At 32.1% G+C, this 27637-nt stretch overlaps 1 protein-coding gene across 2 annotated transcripts in view; it reads left to right on the forward strand.

Moving 5' to 3' along the window:
- The window catches only part of LOC100645261 (tyrosine kinase receptor Cad96Ca), a 70416-nt gene that overhangs the window by 37529 nt on the left and 5250 nt on the right, over positions 1-27637 (forward strand). For both annotated transcript variants that reach the window (XM_003400556.4, XM_048407192.1), the window contains exons 2-7: positions 16638-16888; positions 18882-18997; positions 21148-21547; positions 22895-23068; positions 23551-23901; positions 27252-27557. In XM_003400556.4, the coding sequence (XP_003400604.1) occupies positions 16638-16888; positions 18882-18997; positions 21148-21547; positions 22895-23068; positions 23551-23901; positions 27252-27557 (1598 nt within the window). The remainder of the gene's footprint in view (positions 1-16637; positions 16889-18881; positions 18998-21147; positions 21548-22894; positions 23069-23550; positions 23902-27251; positions 27558-27637) is intronic.

The following is a 27637-nucleotide window of genomic DNA, read 5'->3' on the forward strand; positions in this document are numbered from 1 at the left end:
CCTAACGGAACTGTGTTACTTAATTTTGTTGTTTCCACATTCAATGGAAAGAAGCATTATTTCAGACAAAAACGTTGAAGAGTATTCGCGAAAGATAAAAATTAAAGTCCTGTAGTTTAAACTGTGAAGCTTATTAATATCGTTAATTAAGACAAAATTACGTAGATTTTTCAAAGATAAAATATGCCTCGCAAATACAATTCTATTTAATATGTCCATAATTCGGTGCTGTGCATGTAAATGTAGGAATAATAATTGTTGATCCAAGAACAGTGAATTAATAAATAGGAATTATAAAGAAACAAATATATGATGAATAAATAAATAATAACGCGTGTTTCAAAAACATAATTTTAAGTAAATTAGAAGTAAATAAACTATTCGAGCGGATATGAAGCGAGAATATAATACCTAGCTTGTTTTAGGACAAAACATAGCTTTTCTTACCAAATTTTCCTTTGAAAACAGCGTTATTAAGTAATATATAATTTGAAATTATTAAAAGGATATAAAATTTTAAAATGCATATATGTACAATAATTATAATTATATTTTAACAGATTTCGTTTCAACTAAAATTGTCTATAATTTTCTCATAGAAAAATATCCTATTTCCACGTTATTAGTCATTATCTATTTTAAATTAATTAAAAAGTCCTCATAAAAAATATAATAATAAGATTTTAGTTTTATTGATGTTTTGTCAGTGAGAATCTTACCATTTTAAGAACTACATATAAAAGTACCATTTTGTGTAATTAGTTTATAATACATGTATATTCAATAATCGAATAAACGGTGACATAGCCTTTTCAATACGTTCTGAAAGACTAGAATCAATTGCTTTGAGTCTAAATTGGATGCTGAAACATATAACAGATAATTTTGTTTCACCGAATCTCTCAGTTTTCTGTACAGATTGATTTCATATTTCTATAATAAATTTGTAATTTGACCAACTTTTAAATAAACGTATCGATTATCGATGATTTAATTTTAATTCTAAAAGGTCCTAGAATCACATTCTATATAATAACGATATTTATTAAACAATATGAATTACCAGAATTACGAGAATATTTCTTATATAAAACTTTGCGATATTATTTAACAATTGCATTTTTATATAATACTTTCTAAAAATACATTACATAATATATTTTTATTGTAATGGCAATTGATATATGGAAATAATAAATTAGACTAATTTAATTTATAAATTTCGAAATCAATATAATGGCTCGCCTAAATTGTTAAATAACGCATTTATTTTTTAATTATTGTAATAACTATATTAAAACGTTAAAAGTTCTCAGTGTAAATTTTTTTCTGTGATGTTCACTTGGCAAGTTTGTATTAAAAGGTTTCTAAACTTAATAATCGTTTTTATATATAATCGATTTTATCGCATATCTTGAGTAGATTATTTTTTCCAGAATTTTGGACATGGCTGGGAGAAGAGAAAGGTCGATAGTTCACCGATGTAATTGATGGTTTTCTCGGTTCTGGTATCAACATGGTTTTTACACATTTCCATGCTGTAAACAAATAACTGAGTCTTATCATAGCGCTCTATAAGTTGGTTAGGTATTATATTTGATTACTCTGCCTGGTAGTTAGATGTCCAGTAGCTATCGCAAAAGCTTGCCAGTTATTAGCTCTATTCCTGGTGCTTTCCCAGCACTAAGTTTGTTGATTAAGTCTTTGCTGTTCTTAATGTGGCCAATTTTATTTCCTATTGTGTAGTATCGGAAAAAGGATAGGATTAGGATAATTTAGATTTGTAAAATTCTCCTAATACTATTTATTAAGGTAAATAAAAATAACAGAGATTAATTGGACAGAGAACGATAAATGTTCAACTTGAACTAAACGCAAAAATCTTATCCTACTCAAATCACTCTCGCAACTCTATAACGCAACAACTCGATCTCTCTACAACGCTAGCAACTCTACAACTTTACAACTTTAGTCTTCGGCTTCTGCACTCGCACCCTCTCGCTTCTCAACTCACACTGTACGCCTTTTGCATTCGTTCTTGCCGGAGTCTCAACTAACACTGTCTTTAGCACCTCTTTGTCTTTTCCCGTCCTATCGGACACGTGTCCCGAAACGCCCGTGGCCAGGGTCACGCAGGTCCTTTCCACGAAACTATCCACTTGAAAGGACCGACGACACATTGATGTACCCGACGATGCCGCGGCTCTCGCGACATTGTTCGGCCGATATCTTAGGCCTTTTGTCCACGATACTACAATTGATACTGATAATTTATCTATTCATTGTTTACGTAAAACGATTGCATTTAAGGCTGTGATCTTTCTAGATCTTTTGCTGAGTTTCTATCGTTCCAGCAAGGAATGTTCGTTTCTGCTCTTCTCAGGTTCTAGGTGATTCTCCACTTGGCTTCAATCCATTTGTTCTAGATAGTATTGGAATTTTTCCTTCCGGAAGGCGTGCATGTATTTTCATATTTGTCGCGTCAAGTAATACATTCTTTTGTTTTCATTTGTTCAGTTTCGTGCATAGCATGTTTTCGTACGCAGTCGTTTGAAGTAGGATCGTGAAATCCTCGTGTGCAGTGTCCACAGCCTCGGTACTTCTAACTCTGGTGTTGCAATTGAACGTGGATTCAATCGTGTTTGCGAAACCTTCCAGTCGGTTAGTTTGGTAGTTAATACAGTGGGTCATTTGCAGGTGTTTCGACCGTTCGCGAGATGACGCGTCAACGAGAGTCGTAAATTCCCGTTACGATTAGATAATCGACGCCACGAACTGATCGACCCCCTTATTTCTGTTAGGATAATAGGGGTGGTTCGATTGAGCATACACTGAATTAACAGGTATATAAATAAATTACAGTTTGTTCAAATAACCTGTTGACTAGAGAGATATAAATTGATAGAATATAATTAGGTTTTGATTGGTAGACAAGATTACAGTGTAGAGTACACGACGTAAGCTTATAAATGTGTGGCGGCACTCGACCTCGGAAATTTCCAACGGTTTCGCGGTACAAAGCGCTTTATCTTAAAAGCGCTATGCCGACAAGCCTTAGGTGTCATCGATATCCCTACGGCTCCTTCGCCGAATTTTCGGGAGACCGCACACGCGGCAATCGTTGCGGATTTCTAACAAACGCGCACGATATCGATGGCCAACAAAGAAAAGAATCGGCGTGGCTTTTGAATTAAAAAGATTCAGTCTGCCCCGAGCTGCGAAGTGCGAAGGATCACGCGAAACAAGCGCTGATAGACGAGTAGTCGACTTCCTATAACCTGCGTCAAGCATTGATCGTTACCAAGCGTTGTTAATTGTTAATTGTTGTTTGTTGTTAGTTGTTATTGGACGTCAGTTGTTACTAAGTTAATAAACGCTTTTTCTTGTTGAAACATCTGAACATTCCTTCTACACCTATCACGACATACCACTTCAAATGTATAACGACTGACTTCCTGTGAAGATGATACCGCGGAGGAAAACTTGCGATGACTGGGTCTAAGGACACGAAAAGAGCTGATTTGTTAAGGACAAGTTTTCGTTTGGTTCATCCTGCAGTTGGTCTTATCGCGTTTATGCAAACTCCCATTTGTTTTGCTACGAATGCAGACGCATGTCGTGTGCTATAAGCCGAAAAATGTTCCGTACTTATTCGCCTGCTACATAAAACATTTTTTATTAATCTACTGAGCGTTTGAGTACTCGCTGATTTACGCACTGGTTCTTTAGATGAGGTAAAGAGCGCGCTTTCATTCTTACATACGTCCTTTGTCCTTTTAAGACAATGTAGGAGTGTTTGAGCAGCGCAAATCTTTTCATTTTCATAAAATGGCAATGTTAACAATGGTTGATTTTGTATTGGTTTCAAAACTTTTGTTAGAGCTAGAATCTTTATCTCTAACGAAATCGCAATTCTCCTTTTTTCGAAATTTGATTCGAACGCACGTTGCCATGGGCACATTTTATATAATAAAAGAGAAACATCGTCGATGACTGCCCGATGAGAAGGAATTCGACGAATAACTTGCAAAATGTTTCCGTACAGGTTGTGAGTGTGCTCGCGTATTTTTAATAAATAATTCAAAACTCTTTTGAATTCGAATCTAAACCTTGTTCTTGTATAGCCATTTTATTTATTTATTTATTTATTTATTTTGTACAGTTCAAAATTCTTAGTTTGTAAGTCTAACTTCTGACTGTTGGAAAAATGAGCGAATGGAGCGATCAGATGATCACCTGCTTGTATTAGATTGTCCGAAAAGTTTCTTTCGTTTTATAAGGAAATAATAAACGCACGAACATAATAATAGAAATAGAACGAAATGGATCATACCTAATTCAATAAAATAATATAAAACAGAAATTGTTGTTTGTCTATTATCGCCTTATGAAACGAAAGAAACTTTTCGGACAACCTAATACAAGAAACAGTTAAGAGCACCATTCTATTTGTACGATTCGATTCCTATACATCCCAAGCACAATAAAAAGCAATTTGAAAGCAAGAAACATAAATAAGTTTATGCCTTTGACGAAAATGAAGAAACAAGAACATCGAGATAGAAAAAGAGATTCCTCTGCAATCGATATAGCAGATTCTTCAACCAGCTTTCCTTTTCTTCTTCGCTCGAAAGAAAGCAACGTTTCCTTCTATTAAAATAATCTTTATTTTGTCTACAAATTCCGTGTGGCTTCATTCATATAAAATGGAAGAATGAGACAAGCAGAGGTGCAGCGCTGAGAAGCGCTGTTTCAGACGCATTCCTTTTTTTACTGTAAACTTGTGGCACTAATTCAGCTCGAAGTGGAGCATTACCGAGTGATCTCGAGGAAAAGATACGAAATATAATACTGTTTTTTAGATGGTGGTGTCTCCACGTATTCTGCGAGTTGCAGAAGGAATTGTATTTTGGTATCCATGTACTCTGTAAAAAGATCTATCCGTTTTGTATGGTTTTTATAGCGCGCATATAAGAATGTCGTGGAATGAGGAAAGTCTCGAGTTCATCAATTTCTATTTGGAGAGCGTTGCAGTTATCAGTTTAAATTTGTCTATTACTGGTTACTAGCTTGGTTCTACTAAGAGTTCCACGACACATTGTTTGTTCCATAAATAAGGATATTTTGTTGAACAATTTCTCAGACAATGCATTGAAATTGTTATTCACATCTTCGGTTTGTTCAATCTTTGATTTTTAGTAATGTCCATATATTATTTGTTAAAACTTATAAGTGGGTAATTTATTGTGTGACTACTGTTTGTTCTATTATTTTGTTTAATTATTTGTTTGTTTTTGAAGCCACGTTTTGGGCCTTTGCCTGGTTATCTTTGCGATTAGTTCTTCCCTTAATTTGTAGTCTCTATAATTAGTCGGATGAGCTTCTTTGCAGTTGCTGCAAGTAAGTTTATCTAATCTGTTTACACAGTTTTTAGAAAGCTGTTGTTTTGCACACTTTATGCATTTATATCCTTTATTTCAATAATTGTTTGTATGACTTGGCAGTTCAATTTGTATTATTGTGTGAAGCAATCTCGGAATATTGAAGATTTCTGTATTATTTTTAGCTGATTCAAGTTCTATCGAAAACATCGAAAAAGCCTGGGTAGTTCTTTTGCTGATTATGTTACTCACGTGTAATATTGTATATCCATAGAGCTGCAGTTCACGCTTGATTTGATGAATAGGAGTGATGTAGTGCAAAGCTGTAATCGCTGCCTCGTATCTTCTTCCTTCTTTCGGTGCGGGAAATGTTCATAGATGACATTTAGATTTCTGTCTCTTGGTTAGTGGTTTTAAGGATGTATATGTCGGGTTAGCGTTAGGTTCATGGGCGTGTAACGAATCTTCATTCGGACTAGCCATCGTTGTTGTACAACAGAGATTATATTTACTGGTATAAATATTGATTTTTACAAAGTTTGACAAATAACCGTGGTGATTAAACACTCGAGATGTTAGTGACAATGTTCTTAGGTTCAATAACGAATCCACGGTTAACGGGCTAACTCTTTGTTAAACGTAGAATATATTTCGAAGCACAAAGTAACGTTTGCTGTGACGCTCGGTATAATACTGCACGTAAAGACGATGTGCAAACTCTCCAAGGTGATCGCAAGACTAAAAGACTGATGGAAATTTTCCTCTCCTTACGATCGCGTTTGTTCTTTGCATATTGGCCAGGGATATCAACAAAATTCCAGCCGCCGTTGCTAGGCAGACCCGCGTAGAACTGACATTGCTCCTGCCCGGGGTTTGATTGTTAATACAACGTGTGTCCCACAATACTGGCACTTCTCTGTTAGGTAAAAACGCTCATCCCGTGACCGTGGCCACGTTCGACGACCAGTTGTGTCACCCGGAGCCCAAGCCCACCGTCACAAATCTCGGGCAAACATAATAGGATTGAATCATAACAACTATTTTTAAGTCTTATCATTTAAGTACAGCTACAATAAATAGTCCAGACTAAAGTATTGGGGATCTTCCCAAAAATTCCAAAAGAAAGGTCCCGATGTCCCCTCATCTCCGACATATATATTTTCGATGTATTTGTTTAGAACTTCGATTAATGGGTAAATGACATCGACAAAGATGAATATCGAAGAAGGAAATGTGGTTGGTTCGTTAGTTGAGGGTGAACTGGTTTCGCCAGTGTTTGGATATGCGTCTTGCAAAGCATCGTATCTATTGATGAGCAGCATATTGGAATTTATTAGCTATTTTTTGGGTACTGGTGTTTGTGTAGATGTTATAGGTAGGAAGTTTAGAACTCGTTCTTTATTAGTCATTTCCCTCTTCTTAGTCCTTTTCTCGGATGCTCCAGATATTATGGATATTTCTCTGTTTGTCACATTTCTTGTGAGATATATTTATTTTTGCTATTTTCAAGAGACAGTTTCGTGGATTTTCTTCACGGTTATTCTTCAAGAAAGTATTCACTTGTTGAGGTGTTCCACTATTACGTATCGTTACTTTCTATTTACTAACTACACAGGTGATGTTTATGTATATGTACTTACGTGTGTATGTATTTATGTGTGTGTGCGCCTATATTTGTGCTCTCTCCGGAGGAAAATGAAGAACACACATAAAATGTCTTATTTTCGTTAAATATTTAATACAAATTTATATAACCATTCCCGTAAATCCAATATTAGATTTTTTGTAGGTGAATTCTTTCGAAAATTGTAATTAAATCTCTCAATTATTAGGATATATAATATATCACAAACAAGAGGCACAAATCAAACATCGAAGAAATATACAGACATATGACAACATAAAAGAATACGAAACAAAAAATAATGAATTTTTAAATAAAATTACTTAAAAAATTCTATCTAAACACAAATCAAAGAAAAATGATGAAACAAATGTAACATGAAACATGTTAAATGAAATACGATGCAAAAGTGTACAAAAATAGAAGTTTGAAAAAAATCAACGAAACGAAAATAAAATCAGCTTACAGAAAGCTGGCTATTTTTGTGATAATAAAATGTCTCGCGATGCATGGACATGAGAAATACACTTTCTATTTTTATCATGTTTGCATATTTAATATCACGGCATCTGATCTGGTTATGTACTCGTACGATTGTAAATAAATTGTCACAACTTTCTATTGTGACAAACATACGAAATATTCTGTTCTGGTAGCGACATAACACTTTCGCGACTGATAACGTAGCGACACGTCTTTTGATTTTTAATAAGCCGGAAGTGACTAACGTAATACGTAAGAACGTACTTACCTCAACTGGTAATTATTTTCATTTGAATATTTTCTGTTCGTGTAAATTCGATAATTCAATTCACGATACAAAAGTATTAATTTTCGATTCTTATATTTAATTTTATCTAGCTAAAAATTATAAATATTATGGAGGTAACTATTATTATCGGTTTCACATTGCATTGAAATAATTTCGATTGGAAAATTTTATAATTATTTGCTGAAAGGGCAAATATCTCTAAAAATAAGAAAGAGAGCAAGAGAAACAAATAGTTTTTGAAATAAAAATCCGTAAATAGCCTGTTTTCGTGAAAGTAGGTAAAACTTACATATAAAGGTCCTTATTTCTAAGCATATTGGGGATCAGAAAAATGATGAGTTGAAACTCCTGAAATTTTATATCAGCTACATTATACTTGAATCTTAATAAATTGCTAACATTAGGACCAAAAACTGAGCAATTTGTTATAGAATGGTATACTAGAAAAATGTGTTAATAAATTTAGTAAAGATAAAAAATAATAACCCATGTATGTAATCTTTTATTTTGCTCCCTTTCATAATCTACGAATATTGGAAGTAATATCAAACTTCTAGATAAGGTAATCTCAATGTCGTTGCATAAATCTTTAATGCAACAAGAATCGTCGATGTAAGACCAAATTTTTAACTTGTGTTTAATTAAACTTGATTAATGAAATATTATTTTTAATTTATGATATTTTCAGTACTATATATTATAGTATCCATAGCATATTTAACAATTTAGTTTTACTTTGTGATAGGATAATATAATATTCTTCATGTACAATAAATCGTAAATTTTAATTATAAATGGAAAAATTCAAATATATTAAAACCTAAGACTTATGAAGCTTTAATTTAGAAGAAGTTGAAAGAAGCTGACTCCTCTTATACTTCGGATAAATTTATGTAGGAAATGATATAAGAATCCTGGATTAATGCAGTATAAATATTGAATTTAAGTATTATTGTAGATAAAATGCACTGTATAAGTCCAAGTCCTGCTACTGCATTACAACGGGAAGAGTGATAAATTAAAGAAGTTAAAAAGGTTAAATACCTAATATCTATAAAAACGCATCGGACAGCAGCCAGTCAGTGTTTATCTTTCGTAATTAATAATTAGTCACGGCATCCGTGAGTGATTTCTGTAATCATTCATAGAGTCAAGTATCGTTTTAGTTAGTGAACAATCGTGAACAATCTCGTGCAGGTCTTTCAATTGCAAGCAGCATCAACCAGCATGCGCGCAGTAGCGTGTCGTTAACCCCTTAAGCTACAACTAAGGGCATAGCCCGTAGTACGATGATCTGGTCAAACGTAAACATTACGGACATAGCCCGTAGTATATGATTACCGAAACGTAAATATTACGGGTATAGCCCGTAGTACGTAGTACACGAGTCGTGCGAATGGCTCGAAGGCTGCGCGAGCTTGTTTACGTTTTCGGCCCAAAATTCTCGAACGTAAATCGTAGGTTAAAGATTAACCATTCATGACGATCATTCGTACATCGCGTCGTAGCAGTCGTATCGTATCGTATAATCATTCGTAGCAATCATTCGTAAATCTTGTCTCAGCAGTTGGAGACAATTCGAAACCTTTTCGTCGTTCCGAGAAGTACAATCCTCGATATCAATGATTAATCATCGTGTATTCAGCCACTACTCTTCCTCGCGAATCAATTGCCCAAAATTAATTCGGCAGTGTCATAAATACAGCGTCGTGGATATCAGACACACGCATACGCGCAAATAATATATGCGTAATAGTGACAAGAAGATTTTTATATACAAATCAGAGTTTCTTTTATTCTCTATACGAGGTATTTGTGTCTGAAAATGCTTAATGAAAAATCTTTTCATACAACGTTAAATAAGACATTCAGCTGATGTATCTTGTATATGTGTATTTGCATATACATTTATGAACCTTTAAGTTTGATTCTTGTAATGAATGAAAGTTGTGATTCTTTTAATTCTTAATAAACTACTGCTAATTTTACGATGTCGAACACATAAATTACGTTATTTGTTAAACCTTCGGTGTAAGAGGTCGAACGTCGTTCGTGCGATACCATGATGCTACGATATAACGAATGATCATTCATCGTGTTAGAATTCTCGGTAGCATAAGATCCCGTTGCACGGAGTATCGGTATATTGCTACTCTTATTTGCGATTCGAGATTTCAATTGACGGCTCTGAACCAAGAGAGAGTCCTGACCTGGGATAATAGATCGTATGTTGTTCAAAGAGTGAGGGATTGATTTAAATGTATACACACATTCATTGAAATAATGCCGAGTTATACGACTCTTCTGTAAGAACATGTTGCACTTTGATCATCTTATTAGACAGAATGAATCACTGCATTTTCTTGTTACTTTTAACAATTATCGTATTTTTTGAAGTTACAGAGAAATTGAAATATGTTATTTCAAATAAGTGAGATTAGTCATGTTTCTTACTGTTAAAGATCCAAAAATATATTTTATATAAATTTTTTTACTTTTTCAATACTTGGGAAGTATTAGCGTGTATATATATGTTAATAGGCATACTGTATGGTAGATATCTTTTAATTGATTATTATTTACAGCTCAACAACTGATTTTATTAAAATCAAGTTGAGCTTTTACACTCTTGAAAAAGTGTCGTAGTTTAAAAACAGTAGCAATTGTAAAATTTCCTTAATTACTTTTTACATTAATAGACTACCCTCTTCATCCTTAATTATTTTAAATTTTTATTATTGTTATATTTTTTGTCAAATTTATAGAATTATTATTATCGATAACAATAAAATAAGATAAGAATCATACAAATATAGCTAATTTAAATATAAGCGAATACTAATATAAATGAAAGGAGAAATATATAAAATTCATTAAAAAAAAAAATATGTCTTGTGAAAAATCAAACAAATTAATTTGGTATAAAAGCTACTTTCAGTTACTATCATTATAGATTTTATTTTTTTAAGTATCAAGTAGCGTAAGTCCGACAATCGCGCTGGTCAGCAAATTCTTACATCACGTCTTATCCAACGATCGGCCAACATTCTGTTTAGAAACATCAAGGACAATTATACGACGGATTGTTCCAATGAAATTAAGATTTTCATTTATCCTACCCGGACGAATATTGAAAATAGTGGAAAACATTTTATGATTTGTTGTAATGAAAATATGTAGTTCTTCCACTTCATCCTCCCTTCTAAATACTTTGATCATTTTTCTTTGGCGATATTTCTGCAATGTATATTATATTTGAATTCCCTTATCTTTTTCCCCCTCTCTTCTGCTTCTCTCTTTCCTCTTTCTTCTATAATTTGGTCTGCTGTCATCTTTTCTTGCTCCTCCCTTGCTTCTATCTGCGTCCCTCCATTTCTCACCTCTTCTAGTCCCTTCTTTCTCTTTCTTGCTCTTTTCCCTTCTTGGCCATTTCCCTGTTTCTCTCTCTTTCCTTTATACACTCCTTTACTAGTTCCTTTTTTGATTCTAGGGCCTTCTCTTCATACCTTGCTGCTCTTTTTAATGCTTTTTCTTTGATTTCTATTAGCTTGCATTCTTCTATCAATATATAATTTGATGTTGTCATATCTAAACCTAGTATCCATTTCACATATCTTCTTTGTATTCTATCCAGTCTTTCTTCCACGTTCCAACCCCATACATCTGCTCCAAACAGCGCCACGCTCTCTACCAGTGCTCCAAACATCTTCATTCTCCTCTTGTAGTCCTGTTTGAATATTCTTTCTCCTACGCTCCATGTTTTCTTCATTGCTATTGTTGCTCTCTTTTTCCTGTCTTGTATGTGTTTCTCACCACTGCCGTTTTTTTGTAGTATGTACCCTAGGTATCTTATCTCGTCCACTTCTTCTAATTTTCGCTCTCCCCATTTCCATTCTCTTTATTTCTCCTTGTTCTTTCTTTTTTCGAAAATTATTATCTTGATCTTTTCCGTGCTCAGTTCTAATTCGGTTTCCTTTAAAAATTTTTTTAATCTCTTTAGCATTTCCGTTTTTATCATATAAGTTATCATATCAAATTTGAGGAATTTGTTTTTGATTTTTTTAGCAAAGATGTTCTTTATTCCCTAGAAAAATTTGAAAATAAAATTGGGATAAAGAAATGCTATAACAATAAAAACATATAGATAATAAGAAATAAATAGTATTTACAAAAAGAAATAAAAGAGAAAGAATGTTATCACAACAGTGAATTGAATGGTTTATTATGAAAACCATAATTATGAATCTTCTTACTTATGTATGTAAATACATGTAAACATGAATGTAAATTATTCTTGTGCATTTTGAATAATTTTAGAAACGGAAATAAATAATAGTATTAGGTTGTCTGAAAAATTTCTTTCGTCTTATGAGAAAATAATAGACGCACAACGTTTTTTGTTTTATATTATTTTGTCGAATTACGTACGATCCATTTTGTTCTGTTGAGATAAACACCACGACATTTCACAGACTTGGTTTCATGTTTGTATGAAGGTGCATTATTGTAAAAAACACGTTTGCGAAAGAAAGACACTTTCCGGACAACCTAATATATAAAGTAACGATATATAAATAATAATGTAATAATATATATAATAATAGAAATAACAACGTAATAATAATATATAATAGTATATAAATAAATGAAAATAAATAAAAATAAATATTTAGAAATATTTGTTTAATATTTATATGTATAAATATTTTAAATCAGTACATGTAGTTGCACTGAATTTTCTGTAAACGCGTGAAACAAAGTGAAAGGTACCAATCAAGAAAAAAGAACAAAAGAAAGAAAGAGAGAACGAAGGTAAAACGTGAGCAGCTTTTGAAAACAACATTCGCAAATTAACTTTTGCTAACAATTTATTTTAAAAAAGTACCTACTGCAATATAACAGCATAAAACCTTTATAAAGGCAAGTTCTCATAAAATACGAGTATTATAGCTGACGATTCGAGAGAATATTTCAATCACTAGAATCGTTATATCTATTGAAAAAATACGAAAAATCTCGAGACTTCAGGCTCTTACAGCAAAATGAAAGGTTACACTCTACTTGACAATATGGACTCGAAATCCAGGAAGGAATGCATATCAAGGTCGATCTCTCAAGCCACCCGCGGCTCTCTCTCATTATCGTTCAGTAAATCTGAAGTTAATTAGAGCTCAAGTGGAAAGCCATTTCGTTCTGTACGAACTAATCGAGTTCGAAGGAAAGACGTACGTACACAAAAAATTCCTCTGGATCGAAAATGAATTGTGGATCCAAAACGTCATAAGAGTTACGAAAATAAAAGATACATATCACATATCTGATATGTATAAATACATATTGAACGTCTTTGTCGATATTAGAAAAATGGTTAAAGTTTTATATCATTTAATACATTCGAAAGTATTTGGAACTGCGTACATGTATATACACTGTGCATAAACTAGTGTAGCAAACGCTGTGTATAGTATAATGGCTATTTAATATATAAAGTATCTCGACTATGAGAGTATGCCACTCCGTTGTATACGGAAAATTAGGAAAAATCGGTTTACGAGTTTTTGACTCTGATGCACTTCTCTAAGAAATCTGAAGAGAATAATTTAATAATCGTGAATAAACATAAAAGCTACTAGAACTACAAAGGCATTAACATAGTCACAGCAAAAACTAAGGCAATAATATAGACAAATACGATTTTCCGAACCTCTAGAAAATCGATTTTTCAACTACAAATTTTGGAAACATTTATAGACATGTACGCCACTATGTAGAACATCTCTGACTTTTTTAATAATTTCTCATTAAGTAGAGCAAAAGAAATGGAGTTTAAACTGTAAATTGTGCTTTGCCCTATAACTACCGTTGCAGTAAGGATAGCAGCTTAACACTATCCGGAAAGCGTTTTCTTCGAGAGGTCTATTGAATGATATGCCCCCAGATCAAATTGCTTTGAAGACAATTTTATCATGCTTATTCGGCTATATCCTTCGCGGTTACTTTTTTCCGTAGATCTTCACCCATCTGGAGAATAACGTTACGATGCTGGTGACAAATCATTTTTGTCGCCGTGTACATACCGTGTACATTTGTTTTCTACTTTTAGCTCTTTTAACTTTGAAGTTAACCTATTTTCGGTTTCCAATCGTCATATGCATGCAATCATATTACAAAAATTTGTACAATATAAATTAATAAAATTCATATACATTAAATATAATTAATAATAATAATCAACAATTTAAACATTAAATATTCCAACCAATCTAACACGTAATCAATATTTCATTCAATGAATTCTACCTTAATGCAATTTTATTTTGACTTTAATAACTACATTCAATCAATAATCAATGATCAAACATATAAATGGATTAACAACCTAACTCATATCACTTTATGTATTACTAGTAAGTAAAATACTGCATCTTAATATATGTATACAGGGTAGTTGGTAACTGGTGGTACAAGCAGAAAGGGAGTGATTCTACGTGAAAAAAGAAGTCGAAAATATAGAATAAAAATTTTTCGTTTGAGGCGTTGTTTTCGAGAAAATCGACTTTGAATTTTCGCTCGGTACGCGTGCACTTTATCACGTCTCGTTATAACGGATCTCACTGTAGATCGTTGTCTCGATGGATATTATCGCAGTTTAAGTTTGTTTTTGCCGTAACGGAAAATTAGGAATACATTACCAAGGCTGATTTGATCGTGCTGGAACAATACAACGAGACGTGATAAAGTGCACGCGTACCGAGCGAAAATTCAAAGTCGATTTTCTCGAAAAAAGAGCTTTAAACGAAAAATTTTTATTCTATATTTTTGACTTCTTTTTTCACGTAGAATCACCCCCTTTCCGCTTGTACCACCAGTTACCAATCACCCTGTATATATACTAAAAATAGAGAATATGTAAAATACAGCGGCTACAAAAAGTATTTGTACATCATTGTGTTCACTATAGCGCTTTCGTATCATATCGCATCATTTAGTAGTGCTTTCATATGATTATTATTTATTTATTTATTATTTATTATTGTTTAGTCCGTGCCTTTCGGCTTTGGACGAACTTTCGGTTTTACATCTCTTATGTCTATTTCTCTTCTTACATGTCTACCTCCCCTTTTATCTACTCTATTCTATTGCACTCCCTTAACACATTGACTGCCACGCGTGTTTTCGAAGAAATCTCCGTCAGGCCACGCGTGCAGCAGTACCAAGCGTTTTCTGCTAGGTGCTCCCATCGAAAACTTGGCATTCGACTCCTTCTGGGAATTTTTGTTGTAAATGCTTTGACGGTTTACAAAATTGCAACAAGGAGGAATATAAATATTAGAATATTTAGACAATTATTAGTTGCAAAATTATTAGGGTTGTCTGAAAATACGAAATATCCTTGTCTTCGCTGGTGTCAACATAATATCGCCGTTCGGAAAAATGATTCCGGAAGAAGCATTAGATGAGCATGCAAACTATATTATGCAAATAAAAGACGTGGAATGGACGGAACAAAGGCACAAAAGAATTTGAAGAAAACAACAACTTATTGTCCAAATTGTTCCGACCAACCTTAGTTATGTATAGAATGCTTTAAAGTTTTACATTCTAAATCATTTTTTAATAAACCATTTTCGTATTACTTTTATAACAATTCAACAGTTTTATTATTATGGAATATCTTTTCAAATACCTACTAAGATCCTTCGCAAGTAGTCAAATAAGCGACACCCGAATATAGGTATCGTGGCAGTCAACGTATTAATTATTCTATCTCTAAAAACTAAAACTAGAAACTGCAAATTAACAATTAATGACTAAAAACTATTGCAACTTTGGGCTTTAACCTCCTTGCTGTACTTCCTTCCTGTCGTTTGTCCTTCTTTTCTCTATTATTGCTTTCAGTTCTGTTAAACCATCTCCAGTCTCATTTAGCGTTTTTCCTATGTCCTTTGGTCCTCCCGTTATTTTACATTCTTCTATTACATGTCTCAGGTCTTCTCATATAATTATTATAAAACCATAAAAAAGAGCTTCATTGAAAAATAAGAATTTGTACCCTTACAAGCAATTAATTCCTTTTTCAGAAATAAACCAACAAAGCTTCTCAATCAACCAAATACGTAATCAATACTTTAATTAATTTAACGGATTCCACCTTAACATCTTAAATTCTTTACAACGATTGAAAACTTTTTTGCGTCTATAGCAAAAGTTGGCGAAACTAATCAATGTAGGAATAAAAAAAACACATTTTAGACAATTTTTATTTAAAAATACATCATGAATAACACGGTATGTCAGTGGGCGTTCGTAATAATTTTGATATCGGATGACTATGTGACATACTATATATAGGTAGTATGAGTAAAATAACGTTTTAGTTAAAATTTTTAAAAGGTAAACACCCAAAAGGTTATTATTTTATTAATTTAATTATTCCAAAAATGAGAAAATTATATAAAATGTATATAATAGGTATAAACATTATTTATATTTGTAAGTCAGAACAAACAAACACACACAATATAAAAATTTTACTATAATATGAAGATGTATTTATACATGTAGCTAAATAAAAAAAATTGTTTGAAGTAATATAAATGAATAATATAATATGAAAGTCTCTTTGAAACATAAACCTATCTCATCTTTACAGCCATTGTTCTTCTGACAGGTGTTTGAGAATTGACTAAAAATATTCATAAGGTACATGTGTTATCGCATGTCATCGGCGAAATATCGTATGACATACATACAAATATGCTATATTATCTGTTTCAAACGTGTTAATGCGATTCCATTCTGATATTGATCGATAGGTAGAAACGAACATCACTCATCTTGCAATTAATTTGCATTGTAGAAAGTCAGTTCAGCGACAACACACCTCCTGTAATGTGGATAGATCAAAATTTGGTGCTTCTGGACACAGAACCTGTAGGAAGTGTGGTGACTAGAGCCCGTGCGGAAGACAACGAACAAGATCAGCTAACTTATGGCTTGGAACCTCTTGAACACAACTACAACGGAAATGACAGTCCGCAACAGCCGCTTCCTTTCTTTATCGACAATAGCACCGGCATTATCTACGTTAATGAAACGCTCAAAGGCAAAGTGAGTGTCACTTTTAATCCATCTTAATCATTTTCGCGTTTGTAAACACACTACCTTTTTGAGATTCTTTTACTCTCCTTTCTTATATATGAACAGCCCATTTCATCTTAAGTAAATATTGTTTAATTATTGGATAATATTTTACACCATTATTCGTAAATAGTGTTTTCTTGTGGTCATTAAAAATTTGGCGATTTAATTCGGCAAAGAATAACATTGCTCGTGCAGTGAGGAAGAGGCAATAAATACAGTAATTTTGTTTGTAAAACGCTTTTTGCTTTTGACATTAACTAACTTAACCGGCTTTGATCGCCGGTAAAATATTAACGAATGAAACAGTATTAATATATCTTAATATTTTTTTTAAATAATATTTAATTAATCTATTTGATTGATAAAAATAATCTAATTAATGCTTAAATATAAAGGTAGACACAGAAGATGTTGGCACGTACCGTTTCTGTAACAAATTTTATACCTGTTTGGATAATAAAAAATTAATATATTCCGTGTTTGGTGATAGTTACAGAAACAAAATTTTTGGAAATTTCAAATTAAACGAAAGAAAGTCTCAAATGATGAAAAATTAATGTTTCGTGAGTCGTTAGTAATATACGTATTATAGCCAGTATACGCGGATAAAATTTATTTTACATCAATAAGAATATTTAACTAGGAAAAATCCAAAAGTATATTGTATTATATTTAAATCATATATATTTTAAACAGCTTAATTCCTAAAAATTAATAAATTTTTAACTACAAAAAAAATTGTAGTGATGCCCTAATCTTATTCCCCAGATTTCAGCTGTCGCTTTATTTCATCTTTTTATTTCTTGAAATTGAAAACCGTCTAAAAGCTATAAAGAACTTAACTTCAGCGTTACTTCAAAAAATGAATAAGAAATATCTATCGGTATATATCATTCTGGAAGGGAATTACTTTTGAAATATTTACAGATAGCTATGAAACAGACTACACGGATGCCAGACTAAAATTAAAAAGATATTATATGATAATAAATACAATATTTAATTTCCAACAAAAAGTTTGAAATCACTAATCTTTTTTAAGATCTATGTGGTGTTAAGCAGAGGAAGAGAGATAAAAGAGAGACTAATTTTACAAATCAATAATTTACTTGACTATCATGTTCATATTTTTGTATTTTTATTATATTACTATTTTTGCCTATTTTATAAATTTATATTCTTTATTAATAAATTTTCCTAATGTAACTAGAATTTATGTAATAGGTGCTCGTTGATTTTCCTCGTTATTAGTGATTTTTCGTTCATACAGAGTGTCCTAAAAATCATGACAAAATTGGCAAGGGATTCTACGCATAATATTTTTTAAACAAATCCAAATTTGGAAATTTATTCAATATTTATTACCACGGCTAATAATCGATTGAGTCCGCGTAAGTAAACAGCAGCAAGTTATTTTACACGTGAAAATAGAATACAATTTTTTCGTCGAAACTAGAAGTTGAACGTGTTTAATTACGATTTCATGTATCCGATACATGCGTACTTGATAAATTTTCAAATAGAATTTTTTAAAAAACGAAATGTTCTATGAAAAAATGTCTACATTTCCGATTTATTTCTTTATGTGGAATCGAATAGAATAGAATAATAATTAATATGATATTAATAGAAGTTGGCGTTCAGATAAGTAAATTCAATTGACAAAAGTTCAGGTGACTAGATATTAAAATTTTGTTTCTATAAATGAAGTTTAGATAAATAGAGTTTTACTGTGTTCTTTATTTTCGTACTTTTTATAGTCATCGCCTAATTAGAAGTCATGGTATGGTACCACGCAATGTCATGGTGGTGCATTTAAGTGATCAAGATCTCGTCGTTAGACGAGTGCAAAGTACGCACGGTCACCTTTTTTCCCCGTCCGGGACGATGAGAACGTAACACAAGCTGCGTATGGTCGACATTCAGGGATTGAACGATGTTTCTTGTTTCTTCTTTCCAGGGAGGGCAGAACCTGTTCCTTTACGTGACCGTCTCCGACGGTCAGCTCACATCAAAGACCGAAGTCTACGTCACTATCAAGAACACTTCGGGTATCAAGGAACCCGACTGGACCAGGTAGGTTCTTCGTCGAGGACAAAATTATTTGCGCGTCGATTGATGAACCGATTCCGATCTTCGATGTCACTCACGATCACTCACTCAGAACTTCTATCCGCCGAAGTGATAGAACAACCGAATCTTTTTATCGTTTGCTAACTTTGCTGTTTGATTTTTGATTCTTGGAATCCTTTCTTTTTTTTTTTCTTGTTTAAAAATAATCTTTAAAGTTGCATTAATCGCACAAAATTTATTATTATTGACGATACCTTGGGACGAGTATGTTGTAGGGAGTTAGATTTTGTTTTAGAATTTTGAGTCTTTCAGAAAGGAGAATATTTTTAATACTTGTTTATGATCGTTGAGATTTTTGTTCTCGTTAATTTTGAATGTAGATTGAATCTCCATATATTTGCAGCAGTTCAAATGGTTATTCTATTTTAAGATTTTTATTTTTAGGCCATTTTCAGTATCTCTTTTACAAAGAATTCATATAACGATCATCTATGTCGATATTGCGGGCGATATTTTTTTAAAGAAAAGCGATACCTGGCAGTAATATAAACCTTCAAATGCGTTCACTTTAAAGAGGAAATATTTTTATAATTTTCATAGTTTCGGTCGTATTTTTAGCCATTGATCCAGATATTCTTCAAACCTAAAACAGATTAATCGATTAATAACGAGACGTAATAAACTGCACGCGTACCGAGCCAAAATTCAAAATCGATTTTCTCAAAAACAAAGCGTCAAACGAAAAATTTTTATTCTATATTTTCGACTTCTTTTTTCGCCTAGAATCACACCCTTTCCGCTTGTACCATCAGTTACCAACCACCCTATATATATCGTATAAATTTAAATTCGTTGTCCTTTTTTAAAATCACAGCTGTAAATTAAAGGAAATCATTCTTTAAATTTGTAACAACGTATTATAAGTAGAAACAAAAACTATAGTAGAACATAATATCTTAAAATATCTCAAATCGTGCAGAGTTCCTGCGTTATAATTTCCTCAGTTAAAGGAATTGCTGCAATAAGGATCAGCTTCATTTTCCAGTAATTTGACTAGATCAACAAAGGCCAAGTCAAAATTTAATTTAGTCAACTAATATTCTTAGAAATATACTTTTGCATTTTTTAATATAAAACCTACACAATTCTTTTCCTTCTAATAAGTACAATTTAGATATAGATCAGATGCACATCTTTATTGATCTTCTGACTATTACGTTATTAAATGGTTAAAAACAATTATTTTAAAGCGAAACAATTGAAGAAAAAAATAATCCTATAGATTCGAAGATATGTCCTTTGAACAATCTTTTAAATAACTTTTAAATAACTGCCCACAACGTGTTTTAAGAAACGAATAATATTAATTTAAGTTGAAAAGTTGCTTTAGTTTAATTAATATTAATCCGTATACATAGTTTAGAAGTTATTAATACTTTTTAAATGTTTAAGAACGCAACATAGAATTACAAAATCAAATAGGAAGATAAACTTGACGTAAAATTCGTTAACAGCACATTGAATTTAAAAATTGTTCTTCATTTGCGGCTTTCATATCTAATCCTGTTTCACTAGATTACAATCGAGATTTATCAATTGGAAGATTAAGGCGATAATAATACACTTCATTAATTACAAGCTAAACTGGTATCAATATCATAAAGAATTATCTATATTTTAACTTATCATCGAATGAAAATTCTTCAGTTCTATGAAAATCTTTCTGATAAGATCTACAACTTCATGATTTAATTAAATACAGTTCTTCTGCAACATTACGCAATATAATTATTACAAGTCTTATAAGACTTGTAACCTTCAAATATCAGAGCTACTTTCTCATTTTTGCAAATCCTCAAATTACCAATCTGTATCGTGCTTCAAAACCAACACCACAATTTTCCTTAAACTGTCCCGTGGTCGATCGAGCGGAGAAGCCACAGACTTGGACGAATCTAAATACAAGTCTCAACCAACTTGCTAGAAAGTTTCGTCGATAAATCACGAGGAACGGTGTATGACCTTTCAGAGAACTATCAGTAGCTCGTTCCATTATTCATGCTCCAGTTCGTTGACAATATCTTTTTTGAGTCGACTGGAAAACGTTTCGGTGACCGACGTGGCTCAACTCTATAGCAATTTTTCCTCGGCAGGAGCCCTATAGGTTCTGCTGGCAGAAGACGCCCGCCATTGTTACCGGGAGTAGTTCCTGGACAGGGATTATTCCGTAAATTTGGGATACCGCCGTCACCAGTGGCTGTGCCACCCAGTATTCCGAAAACGACGAAGTTACAGCCTGAAAACGCGAAGCAGGCCGAGGTTGATCCCGGTCCTGGCACCACCAGTGTTCCGCAACAGCCCATGGAGGAGAACGAGGTCGAGGGGCCACCTCTCAGCTCGAAAATTGCACCTGCTGAGGCACCGCCTTCCCAAGATATAGCGATCACGTTGGTACCAGTCACGGCGGTGTGCGTGCTCGTCGTGGGCCTCGGTATGGGTGCGTGGTCCCTCAGAAACAAATTCTGCAGGAATCGGAAATCCAAAGAAGACACGGTATGGAAACACGTTCTGTAGATGAAATCGTTGGAAACACACCGTGAGCCTAAATTCATAGTACGAACGAAGTTAGAAAGATTCTGTGGCTAAAAATAAAACAAAAATCAAAATTAGGTTGAACTCTTCGTTTTTGAAAAAAAAAAAAAAATATATATACAAGCATACGTGTATTCTAGATAATTCTTGACAAAACATGTTCGAGCTTCATTCTCTTCAAAACGGAGCGTTAATGTAGTTCTGTTATTCTTGATTCCAGTTTATATCGAGCCATAGAATCTCCTTAACTCCTTAACCTACATCTACGGGCTATGCCCGTAGTACGATGATCGGGCCAAACGTAAATATTGCGCGCATAACCCGTAGTAGATGATCGTGTCAAACGTAAACATTACGGGCATAGCCCGTAGTAGATGATCGTTTTCAGCCCAAAATTCTCGAACGTAAATCGTAGGTTAAGGGGTTAAATTTCACTTGTATCACAAATTCAGGCTCACGATGTATAGTAAAATATAAAATTTTATCTTATTGCAATTCTCGAATTTTTACGTAGCTCTTGAATGTTGCTCTCATTTTAACAGATATTTTTTAACATAATTTTTTAATGTTTTAAGAAAATGTTTCACATAAAATTGAAACAAGGAATCATACATTAGATTCTTAAAAACCTTAAAATTTGTCAATCGTATGAGTTTCATGATCTTCTTCTGAACATTAATAAAAATTCCAAAAATCGAGTTAATCTATAATGAAGTTGATAAATGCATTGCTTCGTTCAATAGTGTGAAAAAGATTTAACGATTTTTAGTTGAAATTGTTATATTTATTTCAAATATCCTTTTGTTGTATTTTTACTGCAGTATTTTTTATGCTTTTTTCAAATAACTTTTATTATACGTTTTAACAAACAATTGTAGTATATATAATAAATAAATTTTATAACAATTCTTAGTTTTGTATTATTATTGTAATAATATTTTACACTATCGATATTGTAAAATATTATTATTCATTGCAGCATATAGTTATATGGAAGTCTATCTTAATACTATAAAAAGGATTGTACATGAAATAATGACATAATTAAACATTGAAAACACTTTTCATGATATAAATCTTTAATATAACATTTTATACATTTTTCAAATACTTTTCTAATTTAATATAATTATCTTTAATATAAATCTTTTAACAATTCTTTTTTCAATAATTAAAAAATAATTTATTCATTAACACTTAGAAATTTTAGTATGCATGATGAATTTATTGTAAAAAAAAGCGAAGTAATTGAATACAATTTTTTTGGAACTTTCCGAAACAATAATTTTCTTATATTTGTTTGTATAGAAAGAACAAGTTTCTGTCAGTGTCTCAAATATATCAGACGATCCATCGCTTGTGTTGAAAAGGTGGCGAGGGCCAAAAGCGCATAACAATCGATATGAACCCTGGGAAAAAGAAAATCAAAGTGCACAGAATAAACAAGAAGACAAATGGGAATTTCCACGGCACCGATTAAAGGTTGGTAATTGTAACAATTTAGAAACAATTTGTTTCGAAACAAATATGGTAATTATTTGATTACAAATTTACATTTTCCCACAAATTACAACTTAAGATATACAATAAAATCATTCAAATTTAATTTTTTCATAAGATGCCCCAGAACCCAAATACATATATTGTATTTTATATTTTGATATTCCTGATATATAAAGTTATTTTCACACATTTTGATCTTAATACATTTTCTAATAATTACATGCATATAAAATATAAACTACGCGATTAACAGACTGCAACAAATCCACTTTTTGTTATGAAACAGCAAAAGAAATGGAGTCTATAATAATAATTAATGCCTAATCACTGTAACAATTTCGAAACTAATAAATCTTTTATAGGTTTTATTAATGACTTAAAATGCAATAAATGCATAAATATCTGCAGTCTAAGAATTAAGGAATAACTAAATTCCTTATTTTTCAAATCCTGTTTAACAGGTCTTTAATATTCTTGGCGAGGGTTGCTTTGGTCAAGTTTGGAAATGCGAGGCCTTAGATATTGATGGGAAATCAGGAGCGACTATCGTGGCGGTGAAGACATTAAAAGAAAATGCCACTGAAAGAGAGCGGCTAGATCTTGCACAAGAGTTACGAGTCATGAAAAATTTGGATCCCCATCCCAACGTAGTCAGATTGTTAGGTTGCTGTACAGAGCGCGAACCGATGTTCGTGATTTTAGAATACGTAAGCGGTGGAAAGCTACAGAGCTTTCTAAGAGCATCCAGAGAAGAAAGAAATCACGGTGGACCCGGATTGACGTCCAGGGACTTAACTGGATTTGTTTACCAGGTATAATATTTTATTAAATCACATTTTATTAAATCACATCCGTGTTGCGTCATTGATGACTTGCAATTGTTGTTTCTCTAGCTGTTAGGAAATTCTATAATTCATGCTTTTCTGTCAATATAAAATATACGTTTAGGAGATAAAATAATAGTACTGTTTTGTATTTCGAGCATTAATTGGATTATTGTCGCGTTTGGGATATATTTGATTGAATCATATCAATTGTTTGTATCATCTGACAACTAAGTGATATTCGAAATATCGGAAGGTTTAACTGAAACTATTTTAATTTTAACGAATGTAAGCGATACTCAAATATGGATTAAAAATGAATACGATGATGCTTTCAATGACGTAGATATACAAAGTAAATATTCTGACGACAATACTGATACAAGAAATGGAGGTGATGATGAAGAAACTTTTAATAGAAAAGACGGAAGAGAATATTTTATGGTCTCAAGCGGTTTAAATGGTCTAGATCTTCCTTCTGTAAGAACTAGAGTTGAAAATATGTATTACAAATGCGTTATTTGGATTACGGGAGGACTGTTACTGGTAACGAATCGAGTACGTTTCTCGAATCATTTTTTAACACATAAAATTCCTTATATAATTATTAATTACATAAATAAGTTCTACTCAGGGAGAAACTGCCAAACCGTTTATAAACGATATGGGTGAAATAGAAATGAAAGTTTCTGAACAGGGAAACGATATTGCAGACAAATGATTTCTCCCGTAAACAAACAGTACAGCATATTAATAAATATAACATTAAGAAATGTTCGATTTAATTCTACCACTTTTAAATTTGTCTGATCTTAATACCATACGGTTGAATTTATCTTGACAGTTTCTTTCATAAAATATAAAAAAGTAGATAGTATTCCATTTAAAACACTGAAGGTCATTTTCGTTTCTCAAAAAATATTAAGAATAAAAAGTTCGCCTATGATATTGTAGTGTCGTAGAAATTTAGGTATAAATTTTTTCTGATACTATTTATAATTTGTAATTTATTTACAATAAATTAGTTATACAGATATCAATTAGACAGAAAAGGATGATTGTTTAATTTGCAACTAAATGTAACAATCTTACTCTAATTCGACCACTCTCAACTGGACAACGCTAACGACTCAATCTCTCAACAACGCTAGCAACTCATGCAACTCGACAACGCTACAACTCTACTCTCAACAACGCTAACAACTCTACTCTTCGACTCCTCGATTAACTCTCACTTCTCGATCAACCGTCCAACGCTTCTCGATCAACAACAACTTTTTTAAATTCAAATCGTCCTCCTCCATTGGCGTTATTTTTTCCTCTCTCTAATCCCGTCCTGTTAACGCTCCACAAGAGGTGACAAGAGGTGACGCTCCACTAGGTGACTTTGATCACATAGGCTTTTTCTATATAAACTAATAACCGAAGGACAGACGACATTGTTTTGATCGATCAGGCTTTTTCCTTGCGATATTACAATATCATATTTGCTATAGAAAACATTAGGACTCCTTCACATTTCACCTTTAGTAAATATTTACTATTTGAAAAAAGGGCACCAGTCCTGAATATCGTGAACACCCTGTATAATAATCTTTTCTTCAAACGACAACTTTTTAATAACATGCGTCTTCAAATACCAATTTAATGAATTATTTTGTATAAAAAATTTGATAAAGATATAGTAAAACTTGATTTTTCTACATAAGAGGAACATAATCATTTTAAATGCTAACTATAAAAATAAAATATCATTAATGGCGTTATATGCGTAATATGCTTATTAATTTCTTTCCATTTTTGAATTTTGGTTAGCTAATATGTTGATTTAATTATATAGGTACAGTATTTAAAAACTGAAGATAAAATGATTTGGAAGTTAAAAGAGTGACAATAAATATACATAATATATTATTGGTAATTTAATAATTTATATTATTTAGTACTATTTATATGTACGTAAAAAGATTTTTCCATAAACATCCTTATACTACATATTATTTTTTAGCTTTTTAAATCGTTCTAAATGTTATGAAATGTAGAATGGAAAATCAGAAACTAGAAAAGGAACCAACTGTAGAGTTGGTTACGTAGTGAAGAATGAGCCAGTAAGTGACCATACATTTAAAAAATAAAAATATTATTTAAATGAATAATAATTATAACATCTACGTTTATTAAAATACATAAATTAAATTTTATATATCTTTATCATACAAAGCTTACTACGTAATACATACTAATTGGTTAAAATTTACATATACGTAACTCATTATTAAAAATGCGATTCTCCGTATAATAGGACAGTTAATTTTTCAAAACTCCCGTGTTTTGCGAATCCGTATTATACGAAAGAAGAAATTAATACAAAAAATAAAGTTAGGTGTTCCAAAAATTAACAAAAATATACTACTTTCTTTTTGCAACTAAAAGAAATATGCTTATTAAAACTATCAATGATTAATTAAAAGTATTACATGTAAATGTTACATAGGCAACAGTTTCTTCTTCATCACTGTTAAACATTTTTGTTTAATGTTAATTTAATTTTTGTTAATTTATGTATGGTTTCTACTTATATCAGTTTTAAATAATTTTATCGATTTTTTATTAGAGAAGCCTTTAGTTGCTGTTACTCTACAGCAAAGAAACTCTGAGATGCAAAACGTTAATATTTCATGAACTAAAAACAAATCTGAAATTTCAATATTAGAAAATCCCGTACGCAAATTTAAGATGCGCTTGCACTTAAAAATTTTCATTGCGTGCCGTTCTGTACAGGGATTTCCTCAATTCTCAAACCGTGTTATACGAATACCATTTTATGCGCAAATTTTCCCAAATCTCGAACCTTGAAGCGAATCCGTAGTGTAACTAACTTTTCCGGTAAAGAATATGCACTCTGAGTATTAAATTTAATTATTATAATTATTATATTTAAAAATTTACATGTTATTTTCTATTTGTATTATTCCATGCTGTAACTCAGTTTGTTCACTTTAGTTGCAGTATGATTAATACAAGTAAAACATTAATATATTTTTTCAATTTCTAATACATCTAATAGTAAGAGAAAAACATTATTTCTATCATAATTTCTATGCAAGAAAATATTATTATATTTAATAGTGCAAGAATAAAACAAAACATAATTGGTTAGCTGAATCCATTATTAAAAGTAATTATTTTTCAGCGGTTTTATATATACTTAATAGCTTAATAAAAAATAAAACCAACTGAATATATGATCTCTCAGGTCATTTGTATAATTACAATAACTACATTTCAGAAGCAAACATTAATAAATGTTACATTCAAGTACTATTTACATATTATAGATAGCCAAAGGTATGGAATATTTGGCTTCCAAAGGAATTATACATAGAGATCTAGCTGCGAGAAATATATTGATAGACGAGAATCGTGCATGCAAAGTGGCAGACTTCGGATTTGCCAGAGATGTGGCTGCTAATCAAATGTACGAAAGGAAGTCCGAAGGTCGGCTGCCCATCAGATGGATGGCTCCGGAGAGTCTCTACGATAACATCTTTTCTGTGAAATCGGATATATGGAGTTTCGGAGTATTAATATGGGAAATTGTAACGCTGGGTTCTACGCCTTATCCCGGCTTAGCCGCCGCAGAGGTACGCTATTTCAGAATTTATTCAAATTCGAAAGATTTTCTTTCAACTAAAGATTACCAAACAATAAGATCAAATATTTT

This window comes from Bombus terrestris, chromosome 7, assembly GCF_910591885.1.
Source record: "Bombus terrestris chromosome 7, iyBomTerr1.2, whole genome shotgun sequence".
NCBI classification, from domain to species: domain Eukaryota; kingdom Metazoa; phylum Arthropoda; class Insecta; order Hymenoptera; family Apidae; genus Bombus; species Bombus terrestris.